The sequence below is a fragment of the Balaenoptera ricei genome, chromosome 17, assembly GCF_028023285.1.
Source record: "Balaenoptera ricei isolate mBalRic1 chromosome 17, mBalRic1.hap2, whole genome shotgun sequence".
NCBI classification, from domain to species: Eukaryota; Metazoa; Chordata; class Mammalia; order Artiodactyla; family Balaenopteridae; genus Balaenoptera; species Balaenoptera ricei.
The window spans coordinates 36,858,038-36,881,910 of NC_082655.1; the positions used below are offsets into that span (position 1 = coordinate 36,858,038).

Genomic DNA, 23,873 nt, shown 5'->3' on the forward strand with positions numbered 1-23,873 from the left:
TGTTGAATTTTGTCAAAAGCTTTTTCTGCATCTGTTGAGATTGTCATATGGTTTTTCTCCTTCAATTTGTTGATACGGTGTATCACATTGATTGATTTGTGTATATTGAAGAATCCTTGCATTCCTGGGATAAACCCCACTTGATCATAGTGTATGATCCTTTTAATGTGCTGTTGGGTTCTGTTTGCTGGTATTTTGTTGAGGATTTTTGCATCTATGTTCATCAGTGATATTGGCCTGTAGTTTTCTTTTTTTGTGACATCTTTTGTCTAGTTTTGGTATCAGGGTGATAGGGGCCTCCTAGAATGAGTTTGGGAGTTTTCCTCCCTCTGCTATATTTTGGAAGAGTTTGAGAAGGATAGGTGTTAGCTTTTCTCTAAATGTGTGATAGAATTCGCCTGTGAAGCCATCTGGTCCTGGGCTTTTGTTTGTTGGAAGATTTTTCATCACAGTTTCAATTTCAGTGCTTGTGATTGGTCTGTTCATATTTTCTATTTCTTCCTGATTCAGTCTCGGAAGGTTGTGCTTTTCTAAGAATTTGTCCATTTCTTCCAGGTTGTCCATTTTATTGGCATATAGTTGCTTGTAGTAATCTCTCATGATCCTTTGTATTTCTGCAGTGTCAGTTGTTACTTCTCCTTTTTCATTTCTAATTCTATTGATTTGAGTCTTCTCCCTTTTTTCTTAATGAGTCTGGCTAATGGTTTATCAATTTTGTTTATCTTCTCAAAGAACCAGCTTTTAGTTTTATTGATCTTTGCTATTGTTCCCTTCATTTCTTTTTCATTAATTTCTGATCTGATATTTATGATGCCAGTAGATATTGAGGCTTTAAAGGACAGGTGCTGTGTCTTGGGGCTCAGCTCAGTGTCTGGCATGTAGCAGGAACTTAATATGAATTTGTTAAATGAGTCAAAGTAGACACTAAAGCTGCTCCTTTGCCAGGAGAAGAAAGAATCAGGATTAAATGAAACCCGTATTTACGTAAAGTATGTGCATCAAAGTCTTAGGTTCCTTTAAAAGGCAGAGATTGACAGAATGGGTGGGAAAAACATGGAACTAGATGCTATCCATGAGACACACATAGATATGAAGACACAGGCTAGGAGCAAAAAAGAAAAAAATTTCTTAGGTTCTTCAAACCCAAGAGAAATAAAAGCTATGATTTTTTAAGATAGTCTTGAACATGTCCCAGTAACCTCTTGATCTGAAATTAAAATATATATATATTAACTGACAGACATATTGACACATTCTATAAAGTATTCTATTAATGTATTAATCATATATTGTTCTATCTTTCCTCCTTGTGTAGGACTTGTGCCATTCTCATTGTGATGAGTCCCTCATCCACAAGAAGATCATGACTATTATCAACTGCTTTATTAATTCCAGTATTCCACCAGCTTTACAAATTGACATTCCATTAGAGCAAGCCCAGAAGATTATTGAACACAGAAAGGAGTTGGGACCATATGTATTTAGAGAGGCACAGGTAAGAAATCAGGGCATGTAGTAAGCATACTTTAAAACAGATTAACATCTAGATATTCTTTAAAAGTTTTTGCATTATTCGTATTTGGCAAAGCTCTAATCCTCCTAATCCTGGGATTTATTCTGTTTAATTTAAAAAATGTTGCGTATGCCACAGAACATAGAAACTAGTAACTTACTATTTTGTTGATGATAATATACAGCAAATACAATTATTTAAATTCTGTACTTTGACTTTGCATGGTTATCATTTTATTTCTAACTTATAAAACTCCAGCTAATTCCTCCTTCCTTTCCCACCATTCATATTTCCTTTTAAAATATCTGCTACCACAAAAATGTGTAAAGTATGTGTGTCCCAAGATTTGTGTATTTTTAAAGGTTGGAATATTCACATAGCTCATAAAATAAGTGAGAGGAGATTTAAGTACCCAACCAACATAAAGTACACAAGCTCATGAAAGGAAAATCATGGCTGTTAACCTGCTCAAGTTACTTCTTTTTAAGACAAATAATAGAAAACAGTGAGTTGCTGAACATAATTTATTTGCATTTTGAAAAGCCTTTTAGTGATGTTCCTGAAAAATGATTAAGAAAAATAAATTATAATAGGGGTAATAGGGAAGGCCATGTCACTATTTAAGTGATATGAAACAGAGATTTAGGGTATGATTGCCCTTGAGCATGGAAAAAGACCATTATTCCTTAATATTCATTTGCAAGCCAGCTGTGTTCTAAGTCCTAAAAGGAACTGAAAGTAGACTCACCATCCAATTATGCATTGAAATAGGTAAAAATAAAGAAGAATGATTGAGGATGTGCTAGAGAGAAATAGAAAAAACATGGTGTCAGAATTGTAGCATCTGTTAATGAAAAGATCACTTAGCCTAGCCTAGGTCTCCTGATAGCAAGGAGACCATCTAGCCTCAAGTCTGATGGTGAATGTCTGGAGCTGCTTACGTAGGTTGGTTCCACCGCACTGTCCAGGGATTACAGCCAGTGAACTTTATTGGAGTCCTCTAGTTTATGCCTCCTACCTGATTTCCCAAATCAAAGTCCCAAACATATCTTAAATATGGACTTTGGAGTATCAGAACACAAGAGAATATTTAGGGGCCTCACCTCACCAAATCTATTGTTTCTGTTTTCTGTAAGGAAGCTCAGAGAATGGCATATCTCCTACCCAGGTATACAAGCCAGAGATCTGGTTGCCATCTTCATGTCTTCCCTATCCTTCATTCCTTACCTTTGGGGATCTTCAGTCACTTATATGTATCCATTTGTCTCCTTCTTATCTGTTATTCTATCTACTTTTCTCCAACTCCATGCCGCTACCTCAGTTCACATCTGCAATGTCTCACATTGATTACCAGAATTCCCTGCCTCTAGGCTCTCTCAAAACCATTTAACTCACTGCAGACAGATCCATCTTTTCAAAATGTATATTTGATCATGTCATTTCTCTGCTTTCAATTTCAATTACTCCCCATTGTCTTCAGAATGAAGACCAAGCTCCTTACTACATATTTCTCTAACCACATGTCTTCCCACTCCCTGCCATCTGTCTCCCAGTCTTACTGAAATATTTGTACTTCCATAAAGAGGGCTTACTTTCTTGCTTCCAGAGCTTTTTACAGTATCATCTTCTCTCTCTTATGCTTCTATGATATCTTGTATTTGTCCCTGTCAGAACACTTATCACACAGAACTGAAAATGGCTATTCTCATGCCTCACTTTCCCATCGGACTGTAAGGTCTTTGGGCGTAGGGAATGTTTCTTATTTGCCTTTGCGGCCTGAGTGCCTGGCATAGAATAGACACTCAGTAACATTTTTGAACATATGAATGAATGATGTGAGAATAGATGGATCATGACAGGAATAGATCAAACTGGACATGAGAGCAAAGTTGAGCAAAAGGGCTGAATAGTAAATATAAAAATTGCCTGTTTTAGTATTTATTTCACTATAGCAGTGGTCCCCAACCTTTTTGGCACCAGGGACCAGTTTCGTGGAAGACAGTTTTTCCACGGACTAGGGGCGGGAGTGTGGGTGGATGGTTTTGGGATGATTCAAGCGCATTACATTTATTGTGCAATTTATTTCTATTATTATTACATTGTAATATATAATGAAATAATTATACAACTCACTATAGTGCAGAATCAGTGGGAGCCCTGAGCTTGTTTTCACTTGCCACTCACTGATAGGGTTTCGATATGAATCTGCAAGCAGTTGATTTATTATGGTCTCTGTGCAGTCTAACCTCTCTGCTAATGATAATCTGTATTTGCAGCCGCTCCCCGGTGCTAGCATCACCGCCTAAGCTTCACCTCAGATCATCAGGCATTAGATTCTCATAAAGAGCGCGCAACCTAGATCCCTCACATGTGCAGTTCACAGTAAGGTTCACGCTCCTTTGAGAATCTAATGACGCAGCTGATCTGACAGTAGGCGGAGCTCAAGCAGTACTGTGAATGATGGGGAACGGCTGTAAATACAGATGAAGCTTTGCTGGCTCACCCACCGCTCACCTCCTGCTGTGCAGTCCTGTCCGTGGCCCGGGGATTGGGGACCCCTGCACTATAGCGTCTGCCTGTCCCCCACCTGCATTCCTAATAGCTTGAAAGTTTTCATCACCCAGCCATATTTTCACTGGCCCTTCTCACTCATACTAGAGCATTGCCCATCTGCTGGCAGTGAACAAAGTAGCTCTGTATTTATTAAAACATTTACTTACCCACAGTTTGGTTATCTTTTAAGGTTTTGGAGGCATAGGACAATTTTCATGAATAACATGTATGTTATTAACCTTAATTGCAACTTCTAGAAATAGAGCAATTTTATGTCTACCTTGAAAAATTGTGTCCTAATAGGGTGACTTTTACTGGAAAGCCTTCTAGATGAAAATAAATATATTTGAGAGCTGGGAATGACTTAGGTTTTGGAGGGGTAACTGAGAAGTAGGGTCAATAGTTGGTAAATAGAGGTGGAGGAGGAGTATTTAAGTTTAAAAAGTGCATATAAAAACTACCATGATCGTTTAACTTTGGAGAAGGGGATTACTTAATTAAATGCATGACAGATAAATGTAAATGAAAATTTTTTAAAAGCCTGCACTTCATCAAAGTATGTTTAGCTTTTGTGTTCACAATCCCAAGAGGCTATAGCATTCAATGACAAGATAGTATTGTAAAGGGAGTAAATAGTTTTACTAATGATACTCATGTACAGAAACGAGGAGTCATGAAATATATCAATTCAGGACGCTGTTGATCACTGCAGCATTTACTTTTTAAAAATTCCACTTTCCCCCTGAAGAGTTGGCTTAGAGCCTAATGGGATAGTTCATTTTTCTCCAGGGCATTAGGTATAGGCCATTCCCAGCAACAAAACGTTGGACTTGATCTGATGTGGCAAGTCCTACCTTCTTGGAAGTAATGTATGCCTCTGGAACTAATGGAAAAACTTGGCATGGGAATTTGAGCAACAATTCTTATCTCTATAAATATCACAATTAATCACTTAATGTAGAGTGTCCTAAGAAAGCATTTGTGCAGGATACCACTCTGCTTTTTAAATGTTACTTTTCTTGCTCTCACATAAAAGAGAGATTATATCATTTAAAAGTTACTCAAGATTTATTCTTAAATCTGCAGCTTTGTTTAAGAGCTTTTCCAGAGGCAAAATGGTATTTCCTTTCTCTAAAAGAAAGGAAAGGGGACCGGAGAGGAGTTCCCCTTGATGAACTGAATATTTGGAATACTTGCATAAAACAGCAGAGTGTATGGCAGATCAACTGGTATATGTTTTCAAAGAAAACATAAATTTCTTATTTTAAAAGACCTAATGGATTCTTTATTAATACAATCAACTGGATAGGGAAACATAAAGCATAAAGTGACTTTTAACTGTATTTAAGAGTATGTTTTTTTTAAAAGAAAGACTTCTCATTGGTAGTAAAAAAACATTGATGATAAGCATGTGCTGAACTAAACTATACCAAGATGTCTGGAGACAATAAGTTGGAGGAAACATGCTGTATATTAAAGAATAGAATAGTTAATCCATTATTATGGTGAATTAGAGTTTAAATTGGTACATTTGTATAAAACTGTAATCTGAGACATACTTTGTTTTATATACAGATGACAATTTTTGGAGTTCTGTTTAAATTTTGGCCTCAGTTTTGTGAGTTTAGGAAGAACTTAACTGATGAAAAAATTATGAGTGTTTTGGAGAGAAGACAAGAATATAGTAAGCAGAAAAAAAAATTGGTAGTCACAGAAGACGAAAAATTTGCAAAGGTGAGACAAGAATCATTTTGGGTTTAATCAGACTTTTAAAAGTTATGTGATACATGTAGAAGAATTTGGGCTGAGCAAAAATACAGAGAAGTTATAGAATACAGATTTTAGTGGTTTTTAAAGCCTTCATTCAGAGGTTTCAGACTTGTTTTTGAATTTTAAAAAATTTATCTCAAATGTCATCTCTTCTATGTACCTCTCTTGGAGAACACTTTATATTGTCTTGTGAATAAGTTTTTGCATCTGTCTTTCTCACTGGACTGAGATCCTCAATTATACCATCTGTCTTATTAAACACTTCTACCACTATCCAGCACATGCTCAATTATAAATTATTGTTTACCAAATAAATATGGGAATGAATGAATGAATGAAAAAATATTATGTACTGGGAGCAGCATTTTCAATATTAAAATTAGAGAATGATATATTGACTGTGAAATTTACAAATATAAGTCATAAATTGTCCAGCCTGCCTATTTGTCTTTTAGTCTGTCCATTCATTTATCAATTCCTCTATCTTTATATTTACCTATTTTCCTTGACTTGAAAAGGGATAACAAGTAATGTATTTCATCTTATTTGTAAGTTTATCCCTATTCTGTTTTTTAAAAGAAATTTAAAAGATAATCTAAAGATATAAAAGTAATATAATTATAACACCCATATTTGCACAGGTCAAAATAAACAGTTAACATTTTCCTCATTTGCTTTTCATTTTTCCTTAAGAAGTGAAATACTGCAGAACAGTAAACTCTCTTAACTTCAGCCCTGAGTTCTATTACCCTCCCCATCTCCAAGAGCAACCATTAAGTTTGGGGTATGTTCTCCCAGCTCCTTTTTAAGATAGTGTTTTATATGGGTATATGGATTCATAAACAATTCAGAGGACTATTTTGTATGTATTTTAACTTACGTAATGGTACCATATTTTATTAGTCTTCTCAGGCTACCATAGCAAAATATCAGAGACTGGATGGCTTAAACAACAGAAATTAATTTCCTCATAGTTCTGGAGACTAGAAGTCCCAGATCAAGGTGCCAGCTAATATGATTCTTGGTGAGACCTCTCCTCCTGGCTTGAAAATGGCCACCTTCTTGTTGTGTCCTCACAAGTTGGGGAGAAAAAGAGTTCTCTCTCTCTTCCTCTTCTTATAAAGCCACAATTCCTTTGGATTAGGACCCTACCCTTATGACCTCATTTAACCTTAAGTACCTCTTAAAGACCCTATCTCATGATACAGACACAGTGGAAGTTAGAACATCAACGTATGAATTTGGGGAGACACAATTCATTCCATAGCACATATTGTGCTTTCTACATCTTGCATTTTAAATTCAATTTTGTCTTTTAATTCTACCCACACTGCTCTACTTAGATCTCATTTAATCAGTTTAATTGCTGCATTTCCATCATATGAATAAATATACTATTTTTATTTAACTATTTCTTTTTTTTTTTTTAAGTTTTGGCTGCGTTGGGTCTTCATTGCTGCATACGGCCTTCCTCTAGTTGTGGTGAGTGGGGGCTACTCTTCCTTGCTGTGCGCGGGCTTCTCATTGCGGTGGCTTCTCTTGTTGCCGAGCACGGGCTCTAGGTGCGAGGACTTCAGTAGTTGTGGCTCGCAGGCTCTAGAGCGCAGGCTGAGTAGTTGTGGCACACAGACTTAGTTGCTCCGCAGCATGTGGGATCTTACTGGACCAGGGATCGAACCCATGTCCCCGGCATTGGCAGGAGGATTCTTAACCACTGCACCACCAGGGAAGTCCCTAACTATTTCTTTATTGTTGGATTTTTTTCAATTTTTACCATTACAAACAGCACTGCAGACAACATTCCTGTAAACGTCTTCATATTCACATGTATAAAAATGTTTTTGGAATGGCTGAGTAAGAGAGTATGAGCGTGTGTCAATCTATATTCCTACTTCTCCCCATTTGGTTTGTTCAGACTTTGAAATTTTTGTCAGTCTGTTGATGACAAGTGGTATGTCATCATGCTGATGCATTTATTTACGTTCACCTAATTATTAGTAAGGTGGAACAACTTTTCACATGTTAACTATTCGGATATTTTGATCAGGATTGTAATGAACCTATAGGTCAGTTTGAGAATTGATGTCATAACAATACTGTGTCTTCTACTCCATGAACACAGTTTATCTCTGTTTAGTTATTCTTTCATTTCTCTCATCGATGATTTGTCATTTTCAATGACAGGTCTTGAGTATATTTTGTGAAATTTATTCCAAAGTATTTCATGTTCAAAATAATGCTATTGCTATTATATTTTTAAATTTCAAATTCCAAATTATTTTTTAGAAAAATTTTTATTTTGAAATAATTAACATTCACAGGAAGTTGCAAAGGTAGTAGAGAAGTCCCATGTACCCATCACCCAGTTTTCCCCAGTGGCTACACCTTACATTAACTATATACAATAGTAAAATCAGGAAATTGATATTGATACAAGGTGTGTGTATAGTTCTATGCCATTTTGTCACATGTGTAGATTCAAGTAACCAACACTATATTCAAGATGCACCACAAAGATGTCCCTCATGACTATAAGTCATATCCATCCAATTACCCATTATAATGTCTGTTAGCCATGAATCTGTTCCCCATTTAGAAAATTTTGTCGTTTTGAGAATGTTATATAAATAGAATCATACAATATGTGACTCTTTGAGACTGGCAGTTTTCACTCTACATAAATACCCTTGAGATCCATCCACGTTGTTGTGTATATCCATAGTTCATCCTCTTTAATTGCTGGGTAGTGCTCTGTGGTACATTGTACCACATTTTAACCATTCACTCATTAGAGGACATTTGAGTTGGTTCCTGTTTTGGGCTATTACAATAAAATGCTAATGTAGTCACTCTTGCCTTCTTCTTCTCCTCCTTCTCCTCCTTCTTCTTATTCTTTTATTTGAGTGCTTTTATTTAATAATAGCTTTATTGAAATTTAATTCACATACCATAAAATTCACACTGTTAAAGTGTACAATTTTGTGGTTTTAGTATATTTACAGAGTTGTGCAACCATCACTACTACTTAATTTTAGAACATTTTCATCACCTCAAAAAGAAACTCTGTACCCATTAGCAGTCACTCCCCTTTACTCCTTCCCTCTCAGCCTCTGGAAGCCACTAATCTACTTTCTATATCTGGACATTTCATGTAAATTAAATCATATAACATGTGGTCTTTTATGGCTGGCTTCTTTCACTTAGCATGATATTTTCAAGGTTCATCCATTTTGTAGCATGTTTCACTACTTTATTCTTCTTATGGCCGACTAATATTACACTATATGGCTGTACTACAGCTTGCTTATCCATTCATCAGTTAATGTACTTTTTGGCTATTATTAATAATGCTGCTATGAACATCCTGTACAACCTTAAGTATAGACATGTTTTAATTTTTCTTGGGACCTAGAAATTGAATTGATGGCTCCTTTTGAGGAACTGCCAAACTTCTCCCAAGCTACAGAACCATCTTGCTCTCTTGATTTTCACATGGTATATTTTTCCATTCCTTTACTTTACTGCCTACATCAGTATATTTTAATTAAGTTTCCTGTAAACAGCATATAGTTGGGTCGTGGTGGTGTTTGATTTTTGTTTTTAGTCTACTCTACGAATCTCTGTTTATTAATTGGTGTATTTAGTCTGTGTATCTTTAATGTAATTATTGATATGTTAGTTCTTAAATCTGCCATTTTATTTTTTGTTTTATTTGTTCCCTGTTTCTTTTTTTCTGTTTCCTTTGTCTCGCATTCCTGTGGATTTACTTGAACATTTCTTAGAATTTCATTTTGCTGTATCTCTGTTTGGATGTTTCAGTGGTTGCTTTAGATATCACATTATACATGCATAACTTATTGCAGTCTATTGGTGTTGACATTTTACCAGTTTGAGTCTAGAAACTACCTCCCTTTAAGTCTCTTTCCCCTCACCTGTTTATAATTATCCTAAATATTTCTCAACATATATTGAGAACCACATCAGACAATTGTATAATTTTTGCTTCAACCATCAAACATAAATCAGGAAACTCAAGGTGAAAAGTCTACTGTATTTACCCTTACTTTTGCTCTTGCTATTTTTCTTCCTTTTTGATGTTCCAAGATTTATTATTTTCTTCTTTCTTTTTTCCCTGTAAGTAAGGTATTGTTTCTCACTTACTGCTTTCAAGATTCTTTTCTTTGTCTTTAGTTTTCAGAATTTTGATTATGATGTGTCTTGTGCAGATTTCTTGGGGTTGATTCTGTTTGAGCGTTACTCAAGTTCTTGAGTCTGTATGTTTATATCTTTTGCCAACTTTGGAAGAGGTGAATTTATATTCATATTATATATATGTGTGTATATATGTATATATACACTTTCTTTATGATCGATATTCGTGAACCCTTGGGTACCTTATAGCTTCATTTATGAGAGATTTTTATTTTTTACAGTCTTTTTTTAAGCTCAGTAAACTGTCATTTTACACTGCCTTTTAAAATTTCTTTATGTTTCTGTTCTGAGTTTCTTTTTTTTTAACATCTTTATTGGAGTATATTGCTTTACAATGGTGTGTTAATTTCTGCTTTATAACAAAGCGAATCAGCTATACATAAACATATATCCCCATACCACCTCCCTCTTGAGCCTCCGTCCCACCCTCCCTATCCCACCCCTCTAGGTGGTCACAAAACACCGAGCTGATCTCCCTGTGCTATGTGGCTGCTTCCCACTAGCTATCTATTTTACATTTGGTAGTGTATATATGTCAGTGCCACTCTCTTACTTCATCCCAGCTTACCCTTCCCCCTCCCAGTGTCCTCAAGTCCATTCTCTACTTCTGTATCTTTATTCCTGTCCTGCCCCTAGGTCCTTCAGAACCCTTTTTTTTTCTTTAATTAGATTCCATATATATGTTTAGCATATGGTATTTGTTTTTCTCTTTCTGACTTACTTCACTCTGTATGACAGACTCTAGGTCCATCCACCTAACTACAAGTAACTCAATTTCGTTTCTTTTTATGGCTGAGTAATATTCCATTGTATATATGTGCCACATCTTCTTTATCCATTCATCTGTCGATCGACACTTAGGTTGCTTCCATGTCCTGGCTATTGTAAATAGAGCTGCAATGAACACTGTGGTACATGACTCTTTGAATTATGGTTTTCTCAGGGTATATGCCCAGTAGTGGGATTGCTGCGTCGTATGGTAGTTCTACTTTTAGTTTTCTAAGGAACCTCCATACTGTTCTCCATAGTGGCTGTATCAATTTACATTCCCACCAACAGTGCAAGAGGGTTCCCTTTTCCCCACACCCTCTCCAGCATTTATTGTTTGTAGATTTTTTGATGATGGCCATTCTGACCCATGTGAGGTGATACCTCATTGTAGTTTTGATTTGCATTTCTCTAATGATTAGTGATGTTAAACATCCTTTCATGTGTTTGTTGGCAATCTGTATTATCTTCTTTGGAGAAATGTCTATTTAGGTCTTCTGCCCATTTTTGGATTGGGTTGTTTGGTTTTTTTGATATTGAGCTGCATAAGCTGCTTGTAAATTTTGGAGACTAATCCTTTGTCAGTTGCTTCATTTGCAAATATTTTCTCCCATTCTGAGGGTTGTCTTTTCATCCTGTTTATGGTTTCCTTTGCTGTGCAAAAGCTTTTAAGTTTCATTAGGTCCCATTTGTTTATTTTTGGTTTTATTTCCATTTCTCTAGGAGGTGGATCAAAAAGGATCTTGCTCTGATTTATGTCATAGAATGTTCTGCCTATGTTTTCCTCTAAGAGTTTTATAGTGTCTGGCCTTACATTTAGGTCTTTCATCCATTTTGAGTTTATTTTTGTATGTGGTGTTAGAGAGTGTTCTAATTTCATTCTTTCACATGAAACTGTCCAGTTTTCCCAGCACCACTTATTGAAGAGGCTGTCTTTTCTCCATTGTATATTCTTGCCTCCTTTATCAAAGATAAGGTGACCATATGTGCATGGGTTTATCTCTGGGCTTTCTATCCTGTTCTGTTGATCTGTATTTCTGTTTTTGTGCCAGTACCATACTGTCTTGATTACTGTAGCTTTGTAGTATAGCCTGAAGTTAGGGAGCCTGATTCCTCCAGCTCCATTTTTCTTTCTCAAGATTGCTTTGGGGGCTTCCCTGCTGGCGTGGTGGTTAAGAATCCGCCTGCCAGTGCAGGGGAAACGGGTTTGAGCTCTGGTTCGGGAAGATCCCACATGCCGCAGAGCAGCTAAGCCTGTGTGCCACAACTACTGAGCCTGCACTCTAGAGCCCACGAGCCACAACTACTGAAGCCCACGAGCCACAACTACTGAAAGCCCACATGCCTAGAGCCCGTGCTCCGCAACAAGAGAAGCCACTGCAATGAGAAGCCCATGCACCGCAACGAAGAGTAGCCACCACTTGCTGCAAGTAGAGAAAGCCTGCGCACAGCAATGAAGACCCAACTCAGCCAAAAATAATAAATATATTAAAAATAAATAAAGTCCAAAAAAAAAGATTGCTTTGGCTATTCGGTGTTCTGAGTTTCTGCATTTATGATTTGGAGTATTTCATATATGAAAATGTTTGTGTAGGGATATTTTATCCACTTTGGGCTCCTATGTTAGAGTTTTCCTCTGATTCATGATTAGATTTCTTGGAGAGTAGTGTCATCAGCTAAAATATTGGAGTTCTCATTTTCTGTTTTATTCTTGTAATGGTTTTATATGCATATAACCTGCCATTTTCTGCTCATTTTGAAATGTCTTATATTTTCATTAACCACCAATAATAGGGAGCAGTCAGAACTCTTATACACTGTGGATGGGAGTGTACATTGATAGTCACTTTAGAAAACAATTTGACTTTATCCAGTAAATTAAAAGATGCACTTAGCCTTCAACTTATCAAATCTACTTGAATAATTCATGGACACAAATATCAGGAGATATATCCTAGAATAATTCATGGACACAAATATCAGGAGACATGCACATGGTTTATAGCACCCATGCTTTCTATAGCAAAAAATCAGAAGCTATTCAAATGTCTATTAACAGGAGATTGGAAAAACAAATTCATGTAGTAGAACACAGTGCTGTGATGGAAAACAAATTAACTATAATCACAATAATAACCATAGATATATAGCAGGAGTATAACGTTGAGTGAAAAAGTTGCAAATGAATAGAACCAGTCAATTCTGCTTATATAAAGTTAAAATTCGTATAAAACTAATCAATACAAATGTGGGACACTATAAATAAGAAAAAGGGGGCTTCCCTGGTGGCACAGTGGTTGAGAATCTGCCTGCCAATGCAGGGGACACGGGTTCGAGCCCTGGTCTGGGAAGATCCCACATGCCGCAGAGCAACTAGGCCTGTGAGCCACAATTACTGAGCCTGCACGTCTGGAGCCTGTGCTCCGCAACAAGAGAGGCTGCGATAATGAGAGGCCCATGCACCACGATGAAGAGTGGCCCCCACTTGCCGCAACTAGAGAAAGCCCTCGCACAGAAACGAAGACCCAACACAGCCATAAATAAATAAATAAAATAAATAAATAAATAAATAAATAAACCCAAAGTTTGAAAAGAAAAAGGAATGATAAACATACAAAATTCAGCATAGCGGTTACCTTCATGGGTTGGGTGGAGATAGATGATGGGATTGGAGAGTGACACAAAGGGGAACAGAGGTACTGGTGATACTGCATTTCTTAAGCTTTGGTGGTATTGTTGTTATTCATATCTTATGTGAGTGTTATAAATGTTTTTATAAGTATTTAATATATAATAACATTTTCATATGAATGATGCTACAAAAAATTATCACATTTTCAGAAGCTTATCTTTGGTTGATGTATTCTATCATCTGGAGTTTGAGGGTATTTCCAGTACCCTCAGGGAATGAGAATCAGGGAAGACATAAGAGCAAGAAAATAGGAAGAGGTGTCTGCAAAATCTTGCTTCTACTGAATCAGTTCTTCACAATGTGGCTTCACATATTTTTGTTGATGTATTGTGAGTTATTTAACCATGGAGCCAATATATACACATATCTATCCCATGTATGGAAATGAAGTGTTATTAAACTTAAATATAATTATTTTTGGATTATTTATTTTAACAATTTCTGCAATTATTTCCCTTCCAGTGGTTTAGGCGATAAATGATAGATCAAATAATACAAAAGCTGATTTCCCCCTCAAACCAACTATGCATCTGGCCCAATCTATGTAATCTGACTAAAAACAGAGTTCACTAAATAAAAATCCTCTCATTTACCTTCTCCAGTCCCTTGAGGCAAGTCCATGTCTGACTGAGCTGCATGAATGTGATCCTAAGTTGGTAGGCTCAGGAAGGAAATATATTTGAAGGGTTGATGTAGGGAGAAAAAATAGAATGTTGTCTAACATGTATGCTTGGAGCTCTTTTCTGATTCCACCTGTGGCACATGAATAACTTCACCAATCAGACGAGTCTCATGTGAGTCTGCTGCATTTTCTACTAATGTGGCCTAAATAGTCTCTCAAAAGAGCCTCCCCTCCTCATCCTTTTCTTCCTTCTTTCACCAGACTTTTACTGATCATCCACTACATAGAGTTTTATTGATCATCTATTCATATTGATCCCTACTACATATGCTAGGGATATGAATATAATTTACATATAGTGTAAGGATAGATAGATACACACATACACTTAACTGAAAAGAATATAAACAAAAACTGAAATCCCAGAAAATGAGGAATTAATTATTTGTGGGGGAAAGGTAAATGATCTCAAAGAAAAGGTAAATTTGAGTTAGTCTTAAATAGTAGGATTTTAACAAATGGTTCTAAATATATACTTATTGAATAAAGAATATAGAAGTAAGGAGGATATAAAGATCTCTTACTGTATCCTAAACACTTATAAAGAACTTCACAGCTCTCTAAGTGTCATCCCAGGTATTTTCAGTTTGCTTACATATATGGTAAACATACTGTCTGAAACAAAAGTTGAAACATACAGTGTGATGAGGGTAGAGAAAATCTGCAATTGCTGCTTCTCCAGAAAATCCAGAATGTATGTTTATATCGTCCATATTATACTTCAGTTATGGAAATGCAAATGTCCTTAAGTGATCTTCTGATCTGTCCATATCTGTCAACTGGTAACTGCTAACGGGGTTAGGTACAAATATTGACATTCGTTTTGTAGGGTGAATAATCCTAAAGAAAACATAGGAATTCTACTTTTGAATATTCTTATTTTACACAATAAACATATTGCCATCACTTATTAGTAACTACAAATTTCGCACATGCACTTATTTTAACACGGAAAGTGTAAGCTAAGGAAGACCAGTAGAGTCGACATTTGTTCCAGGATTTCATTGTCAATGAAGACGTATGAGGAAATGTTGGAAAAAGTGAATATGGGAAACTCATAAATTTTTTTTGTAATGTAAAAATGTATCCTCTGGGCTTCCCTGGTGGCGCAGTGGTTGAGAATCTGCCTGCCAATGCAGGGGACACGGGTTCGAGCCCTGGCCTGGGAAGATCCCACATGCCGCGGAGCAACTAAATCCCGTGAGCCACAACTACTGAGCCTGCGCATCTGGAGCCTGTGCTCTGCAACGGGAGAGGCCGTGACAGTGAGAGGCCCACGCACCGCGATGAAGAGTGACCCCCGCTTGCCGCAACTAGAGAAAGCCCTCGCACAGAATCGAAGACCCAACACAGCCCAAAAAATAAATTAATTAATTAATTTTAAAAAAATGTATCCTCTGAAAAAAATCACTCACTATGAAAAACATTGGATTTCCCTAGGTAACCATGGGCATGACTCGTAACCCTCTTAACCTCAAATTCATCTATCAACTAATGGTGATAATATTAATCTCATATGATTTGAAAGGGATTCATTGAAATGATATGAATAAAAGAACATGTAAGGTATTTCACTATACAATTGTAAGGTATCATTTGATCTGAGACAATATAGTATAGTGATTAGGAGTGCAGTTTCTAGAGTCAGACTGCCTGGTTTTGAATCCTAGCCTTATCATTGATCAGTTCTAATATCTCAGGGAAACCACTTCACTTCCCAAAACCTCATTTTTTTTTTTCAGGAAAATGGAAATAGTAATAGAACTCACATCACAGGGTAGAATTAAATATAGTATGTGAAGAATAATACATGTCATACAGTAAATGTTAGTTATTATCTTTTTAATATTGTAGCAGTAATTGGCCTTCTTTATAATAAAAATACTAATATCAATTATATCCTTCATTTCTCATTCTTATAAAGGAATCAAATGAAACTAGGTAATCTGAAGAAAGTTATGACAGGAGAAACAATCTCATGGAAAACTTTCATGTAGTTTAATATCAAGTACTTAAAATGAACAGTGGCAAATTCATTAACAAAGGATTAATAAAAATTTTTACATTTTAAATGGCAAAAAACAAGGTTAAAAGACAAATTGGGAAAACATAAAGTGTATGATATGTTATAAAAATAAATCATAAATACTCTTAACAAAAAAATAGGGCAAAGGGCATCAACAGGCAATTCTCAAAAGAAATACAAATGATTAAAAGCATTAAAAGGTGTTCAACCTCACTAGTAACCAAAGACATGCAGACTGGCAAAGAAGAAAATATCCAGTGTTGGTTGAGGGTATGAGGAAGAGGCCTGCAAATTCATGCGTTATTGGAGAAAGTGTAAAATGGTGCTTTGTTTCTGAAGGGCAGTTTGACAACTTTTATTGTTTAAAATGTTCATTCTTTTTAATCCGGCAGATAGACTTCTAAACATTTATTCTAAAGGAGAGAATTTTTAAAAAGCAGAAAAATGTTTGTATACAGCATTGTTTATAATAGTAAAAATTTTAAATGACTTAAATTTCAGGTATTGGTTAAATCATCTATGGTACATTCCTTTACTAGAATATTATTCACCTGTTGAACTGATAATGTAGTTTATTCTTTAATCATTCAACAAATATTTGAGTGTATAAGACCATTCAGGGCTTCTCTGGTGGCACAGTGCTTAAGAATCCACCTGCCAATGCAGGGGACACTGGTTCAAGCCCTGGTCCAGGAAGATCCCACATGCTGTGGAGCAACTAAGCCCGTGTGCCACAACTACTGAGCTTGCGCTCTAGAGCCCGAGAGCCACAACTACTGAGCCCACGTGCCACAACTACTGAAGCTCGCGTGCCTAGAGCCCGTGCTCCGCAACAAGAGAAGCCACCGCAATGAAAAGCCCGCTCACAGCAAGGAAGAGTAGCCCCTGCTCGCTGCAACTGGAGAAAGCCCGTGCGCAGCAATGAAGACCCAACACAGCCAAAAATAAAATTAAATAAATAAAATTTTTTAAAAAGACCATTCATCCAGTGAAAATGATGATGTAATTTATGCATTCCATCATCCAACAAATATTTAAGTATATACTCTGTGTTCTGCAGTAGGCATACTTGGTGAATGATACAAAGACCCTGCCCTTATATTCCTGTTCTTTCTTTATTCACAGAGAAATGTTTTCATGATATTTTTCATGAAAAAGCAGATTTTAAAAGAGCTTGTATAGTGTGATTCCATTTATATGAAATTTAGGTAATAAAATATCAATACTCAAGTTATAGATTATATCTAAGCATTTGTCTACTGAGAAGTTTGGATGGATGTTCATGAAAATGTTTGTAGTGGTTTTTCTTGGAAGCCAGAATTTGGGGGTGATGATTACATTCTACTTTGTAATTTCTCTCATTTATTTTTTAATATTTTTATATTAGTATGAAAGAAATTAAAGATCATAACAATAGAATATGTCATATTCATGACATTGACTTGATGAAACCTTGTGGTGTGGTGCTTACCACAAAATATTTTTTCATATAACGTTATGACTTCTGAACTGTAAGATTATGTTAATATAGTGTTACCCCTTTTTTGGAATAATTTAATTTAATATAATTACAGGATGGAATCAAACAATATCCAAGTACTTCAGGATCTGCTATCAAAACAGCCACTTTAATCAGTGACCCAGGTTTAGGCCTGCAAGCATACGGCCGACAGGTAAGCAGGAAAGATATCACTTCTTCTGTAGAGCATTGGATAGCAGAATGCAATAACTGAGTCATTTTATAGTAGTAAAGTTGTGTTTGTTTGAAAATGAGGCTAAAATTATATCACCAAGAGAGATTGGAAGAGAATTTTCTTAGCCTTCAGAGAACATTAAAATTTCAGCTGATCCTGGACAACATAATCAGGGGAAATGATTTCTTGATACATATGAAGAAGATTTTAGTGGCAGAAGTTGAAATAACTATCTTATTGGAAAAGAGATAATGATATAGAATAAGAGAATATATATAGGTTGATATCTTCTTGGGTCAAGAAAAGAAAGCATGTCACATTCTAGTTTCAGTTTTTTAAATCTTTAAAGTGGTCATAAAATTGACTAATACATCATCATCAACTAATACATGTAGAGTTTTTTTTTATGGCTGTGTTGGGTCTTCGTTTCTGTGCGAGGGCTTTCTCTAGTTGTGGCAAGCGGGGGCCACTCCTCATCGCGGTGCGTGGGCCCCTCACTATCGTGGCCTCTCTTGTTGCGGAGCACAGGCTCCAGACGCGCAGGCTCAGTAATTGTGGCTCACGGGCCCAGTTGCTCCGCGGCATGTGGGATCTTCCCAGACCAGGGCTCGAACCCGTGTCCCCTGCATTGGCAGGCAGATTCTCAACCACTGCGCCACCAGGGAAGCCCACATGTAGAGTTTTTATGTTTATACTTACATGTATAACATACATTAATATTATGTCCCAGTAATTTCATAAGTTTATGTCCATTTTTAAAGACTGGTATTGAAATTGTTTGTATCATAGGGTAATACTAGCTTAAGAAACAATCTTTTTGATACTTGAGAATGTCAAATGTGTTCGGCTACCCAGCTAAGATAACCAATAGACTACAAAGCTATTATTAAGAGAAATGTCCAATTTTGTGGAACCGTATATTGAAAAAGACATGTCTAAAAGTGTGTGATACCTAATAATGCCATTTGGAAGTACATTTATTAGCAAACAACTAGCATTAAGTTTCAGAAACACTGTGTAAAAATAAAGGGAGGAGATGTGGAATTAGAGATACTAGGCTTCTAATTTTTACTCTGTCACTTACAAGTCAGTATTACTTTGAAGCCTAAAAAAAAAATCACTTCTCCTTTGAGCCTGTTTCCTTATCTGTTAAAGAGAAAGAGAGAGAAAGGAATGATGATGATGATGATGATGATGATTATGATGGTGATATCCTGTCATATATCTCAAGACTTTTGTAAGAAACTAAAAAGCTTTTGGAAACCAAAAGCATTTTATAAATATAAATTATTATTATTATTATTGCTATTAAGGTACACATGTTGAATTACTCTAGTAATTGGTAAAATAATAATACACTATGATTTTGCAAGTGTGGCTGCTCTGTATATGCATGTGTTTCAGGTAGATTTTGCACACTGAAGAATGGTAATTGATCCAAAAGCATAACTACCCCCCGCAAAAAAACTTGGATCTTTCCTAAGCACCTAAATTCATAGTCAAATTGAATGTATAAATGTGACTGAATAGCTGTCAAGAAAGCTATAAAACTTTTTCAACATTGATTCACTGAGAAATAGTACACGAAAACACTCACATCCCTGCCCCACCAACCTAGGGCCAGGGAGTTTAAAAATTTACATCAAGGGCCTAGACAGCCCCAAGACCACAGCAGCCCCACAGCCAGCTGTAAGACCTAACCCACCAACTGGTAGACCAGCACCATCCTGGGATGCCCTGGGTCATAGCCCCACCAATCAGCAAGCCTACATTAGCTCCAAAACCAGTCTCATGACCCAGTCCTGCCAACCGGTGGACCAAGACCAGGACTTCCCTGACCTTGCAGCCAGCTGTGCCAGGACCTAGCCCCCCTACCAGTGGCTGACAGCCCCTACACAAGGCAGGTCCTGGCAACCAACCAGACGGGGCCAGCCACACCTACCAGCACACCTGTAGCAGTCAGCCTGCCACAACAGAAGGACCCAGGCAGTCCACAGAGAGAGCATCCCTAAATCATATAGGTCTGGTGACCAGACAGGAGTGCACTTCTGACCCCATAGTATGTTTCCTACATAAGACCACTTCTCTAATATCAGGAAACATAACCAACCTACAAAATGCATAGAAATAAAACTGAATAGGCAAAATGAGGTGACAAAGAAATATGTTCCAAACAGAGGAATAAGATAAAACTCCAGAAGAAGAACTAGTGGAGATAAGCAATCTACTCAATAAAGAGTTTAAGATAATGATCATGAAGATGCTCAAAGAACTTGGGAGAAGAACGGATGAACAGAGTTAGAAGTTTTTAACAGAGTTAGAAAATATAAAGATGAACCAAACAGAGCTGAAGAATGCAATAACTGAAATTAAAAATACTCTAGAAGAAATCAACAAAATGATACAGAGGAACAGATCAGTGAACTGAAAGACAGAATAGTGGAAATCACTGAAGTGGAAACGAAAAAAGAAAAAAAATGTGTTAATGAGGACAGTTTAAGAAACTTCTGGGACAACATCAACCACACTAACATTCACATTATAGGGGTCCCAGAAGGAGAAGAAAGAGAGAGAAAGGGGTGGAGAACTTATTTGAACACATAATAGCTGAAAATTTCCCAACCTGGGAAAGGAAACAGACATCCAGGTCTGGGAAGCACAGAGAGTCCCAAACAGGATCAAATCAAAGAGGACTGTAACAAGACACATTCTATTTAAAATGGCAAAAATTAGGCCTTTCCCACCTTCTGAGATGGCTTGCGCTCTGTCTGTGGAATGTGTTTCTCCCAAGGCCACTCTCACCTTCTGAGATGGCCCACATTCTGTCTGTGGAGTGTGTTTCTCTCTAAATAAACCCACTTCTTACCTAAAATAAAATAAAATAAAATGGCAAAAATTAAACATAAAAAGAGACTATTAAAAGCATCAAGGAAAAAGCAACAAGTTATGTACAAGTGAACTCGCATTAGGCTATCAGCTGACTTTTCAGCAGCAACTCTACAGGCCAGTTGGGAATGGCATGATATATTTAAAGTGATGAAAGGGAAAACCTACAACCTACCCAACAAGGCTTTCATTCAGATTTGAAGGAGATATCAAAAGTTTTACAGAAAAGCAAAAGTTAAAAGAGTTTAGCACCACGAAACCAACCTTACGAGAAATGTTAAAGGGACTCCTCTACATGGAAAAGAAAAGGCCGCAGCTAGAAATGTGAAAATTACAAAAGGAAAAATACCATTGTTAAAGGCAAATATATAGTAAAGGTAGTGTATTAACCACTTATAAAGCTAGTAGGAAAGTTAAAAAATAAAAGTCATAAAATCATCTATAGCCACAATATGTAGTTAAGGGATACAAAAAACAAAATGATGTAAAATATGGAGTCATAACTAGTAAATTTGGAGGGAGCAGTAAAAAATGAAGGGTCATTAAAATGCATTTGATCTTAAGAGATCAGCAACATAAGATAAACATATATAGAGAGAGATTGCTATATATAAACTTCATGGTAACCACAAACCAAAAATCTATAACAGGTACACACTCAAAGAGAAAAAGAAATACAAACATAACATTAAGGTAGTCATAAAATAAAAAGGGAAGAGAACAAAAGAAGAAAGGAAAGAAAATGAACGACAAAACAACCCCAAAACAAATAATAAAATGGCAATAAAAACATACCAATCAAAAATTACTTTTGATTGGGAGATCAAGATGGCAGAGTAGGAGGATGCTGAACTCAGGTCCCCCACAAACACATCAAAAATACATCTACTTGTGAGAACAAACTAGATTTGCAGAAAGACAGTTCTACAACCAAGGCTGTAAGAAAAGATCTACAGAGTCAGGTAGGAAGTGAGGGGAAGCTATCAGGTCAGGACCTGCACCCCTAGAAGGAGACACAGAAGAGGAGGGGGATATCATGGGCTCAGAGATCCTCCCTGGGGAGTAAGGGGTTCAACGTACATATTGGGAACCCCAGCTCGGAGACCCAACATCAGGAAGACAAGTCCCCTTAGCTGGTTTGAAAACCAGCAGGACTTACTGGAGGGCTGTAAGAAACCTAGACTCCACTCATGCTTGCTTACTCACAAAACAAGGTGGAGGAAGCAGATTGAAACTACCCAGGGCTCTGGCCAGTTTCCCATGGCCATCCCAGCACATGCCCCAGCCTGCACTAGGAACCTGCTCTGGCCCCTCTTTGTTTGGTGCTCTTTCCCTCTAAGGTGAAGGTGCCATTGTCAGGAGGGAGGAGAGTGCACACTTAGAGGGAAAGGAACCAGCTCAGACCTGATCCTCAGTGCTTCTGCTCCAGCAACTTTGGACCCACCCCCACCCCTGATAGGGTGGTGATGGACACTGAGCATAGGAGAGGCCCTTGCTTATACCTGGTGCTGGCTGCAGTCCACAAAGGTGATAGCTGCCACAGCAACCTGGGGGAAGACGTGACCTGTGCTCACTTCATATCCAGCTCTCCCACCAAACCACTGGGCACATGATGACTGCAGAGGGACACTCCCATAAAAGGACACACCTTCAAGACCAGGATAGGTAAACTGTTTCACCTAATTTCTTAGAGATATAAAAAGTTAAAATGAGAAGACAGAGGAATTTGTCTCAAATGAAAGAACAAGAAAAAACTCTGAAAAAAAAAATGAAACATAAATAATTTACCACATAGAGAGTTTATAGCATTAGTAATAAGAATGTTCACTGAACTTGTGAAAATAATGGAAAACACAGTGAACATTTTAACAAGGGACTAGAAAATGTAAAAAAGGACCAGTCAGAGCTGAAGAATACAGTGCCTAAAATGAAAAACACACTAGAAGTGATTAACAGGAGACTATGTGATACAAAAGAATGCATAAGTGACCTGGAAGAGAGAAAAATGAAAATCACCCAATAAGAACAAGAAAAAGAAAACCACAATTTTTAAATGAGGACAGTTTAAGGGACCTCTAAGACAACATCAAGTGTACTAACATTCACATTATATGGGTCCCAAAACGAGAAGAGAGAAAGGGATTGAAAATGTGTTTCATGAAATTATGGCTCAAAATTTCCCAAACCTGAAGAATGAAATAGATATACAGATATAGGAAACACAGAGGGTCCCAAACAAGATGAACCCCAAGACACCCACACCAAGACATCATAATTAAATTGGCAAAAGTTAACGATAAGGAGAAAATTTTAAAGGCAGCAAGAGAAAAAAACGTCACATACAACCCCATAAGGCAATCAACTAATTTTTCTGCAGGAAGTTTGCTGGCCAAAAGGGAAATACATGATATATTTAAAGTGCTGAAAGGGAAACACCTACAACCTGGGATAATCTGCCCAGAAAGTTTATCATTCAGAACTGAAGGAGAGATAAAGAACTTATCAAACAAACAAAAACTGAAAGAGTTTCTCAATACGAAACTGGCCCTAAAAGGAGTGTTTAAGGGTCTTCTCTAAGAGGAAATAAAAGGCTACAACAAGAAGAGTTTATAGAAAAGGAAAAATCCCACTAATAAAGTCAAATATATAGTAATGGCTGTGGATCAACCACCTAAATAAGCTAGTATGAAGATTAAAAGACAAAACTTGTAAAATCAACTATAACTAAATAAACGGGATAATCATGAAGATGTTAAATATGAAATCAAAAACACAAAACGTGGGGGAGGGGAGTAAAAAATGTAGAGCTTTTAGAATATGTTTGAACTTAAATGACTATCAGTTTAAAACAAATAGATATAGTTTTACATCAACATATATGAACCCCATTAAAACCACAAATCAAAAACCCACAATTGATACACAGAAATTGGAGAGAAAGGAACACAAGCATACCACTAAAGAAAATCATCAAACCACAAGAGAATAAACTAAAAGAAGAAGAAATGAAAAGATAAGAACTACAGAAACAATCAGAAAACAAGTAACAAAATAAGTACATACTTATCAATAATCAC

The 23,873-nt window shown here is 36.7% G+C and overlaps 1 protein-coding gene across 1 annotated transcript in view; it reads left to right on the forward strand.

Moving 5' to 3' along the window:
- The window catches only part of RGS22 (regulator of G protein signaling 22), a 122,106-nt gene that overhangs the window by 69,985 nt on the left and 28,248 nt on the right, over positions 1-23,873 (forward strand). The window contains exons 18-20 of the mRNA XM_059901409.1: positions 1,316-1,495; positions 5,642-5,800; positions 17,791-17,889. Of these exons, the coding sequence (XP_059757392.1) occupies positions 1,316-1,495; positions 5,642-5,800; positions 17,791-17,889 (438 nt within the window). The remainder of the gene's footprint in view (positions 1-1,315; positions 1,496-5,641; positions 5,801-17,790; positions 17,890-23,873) is intronic.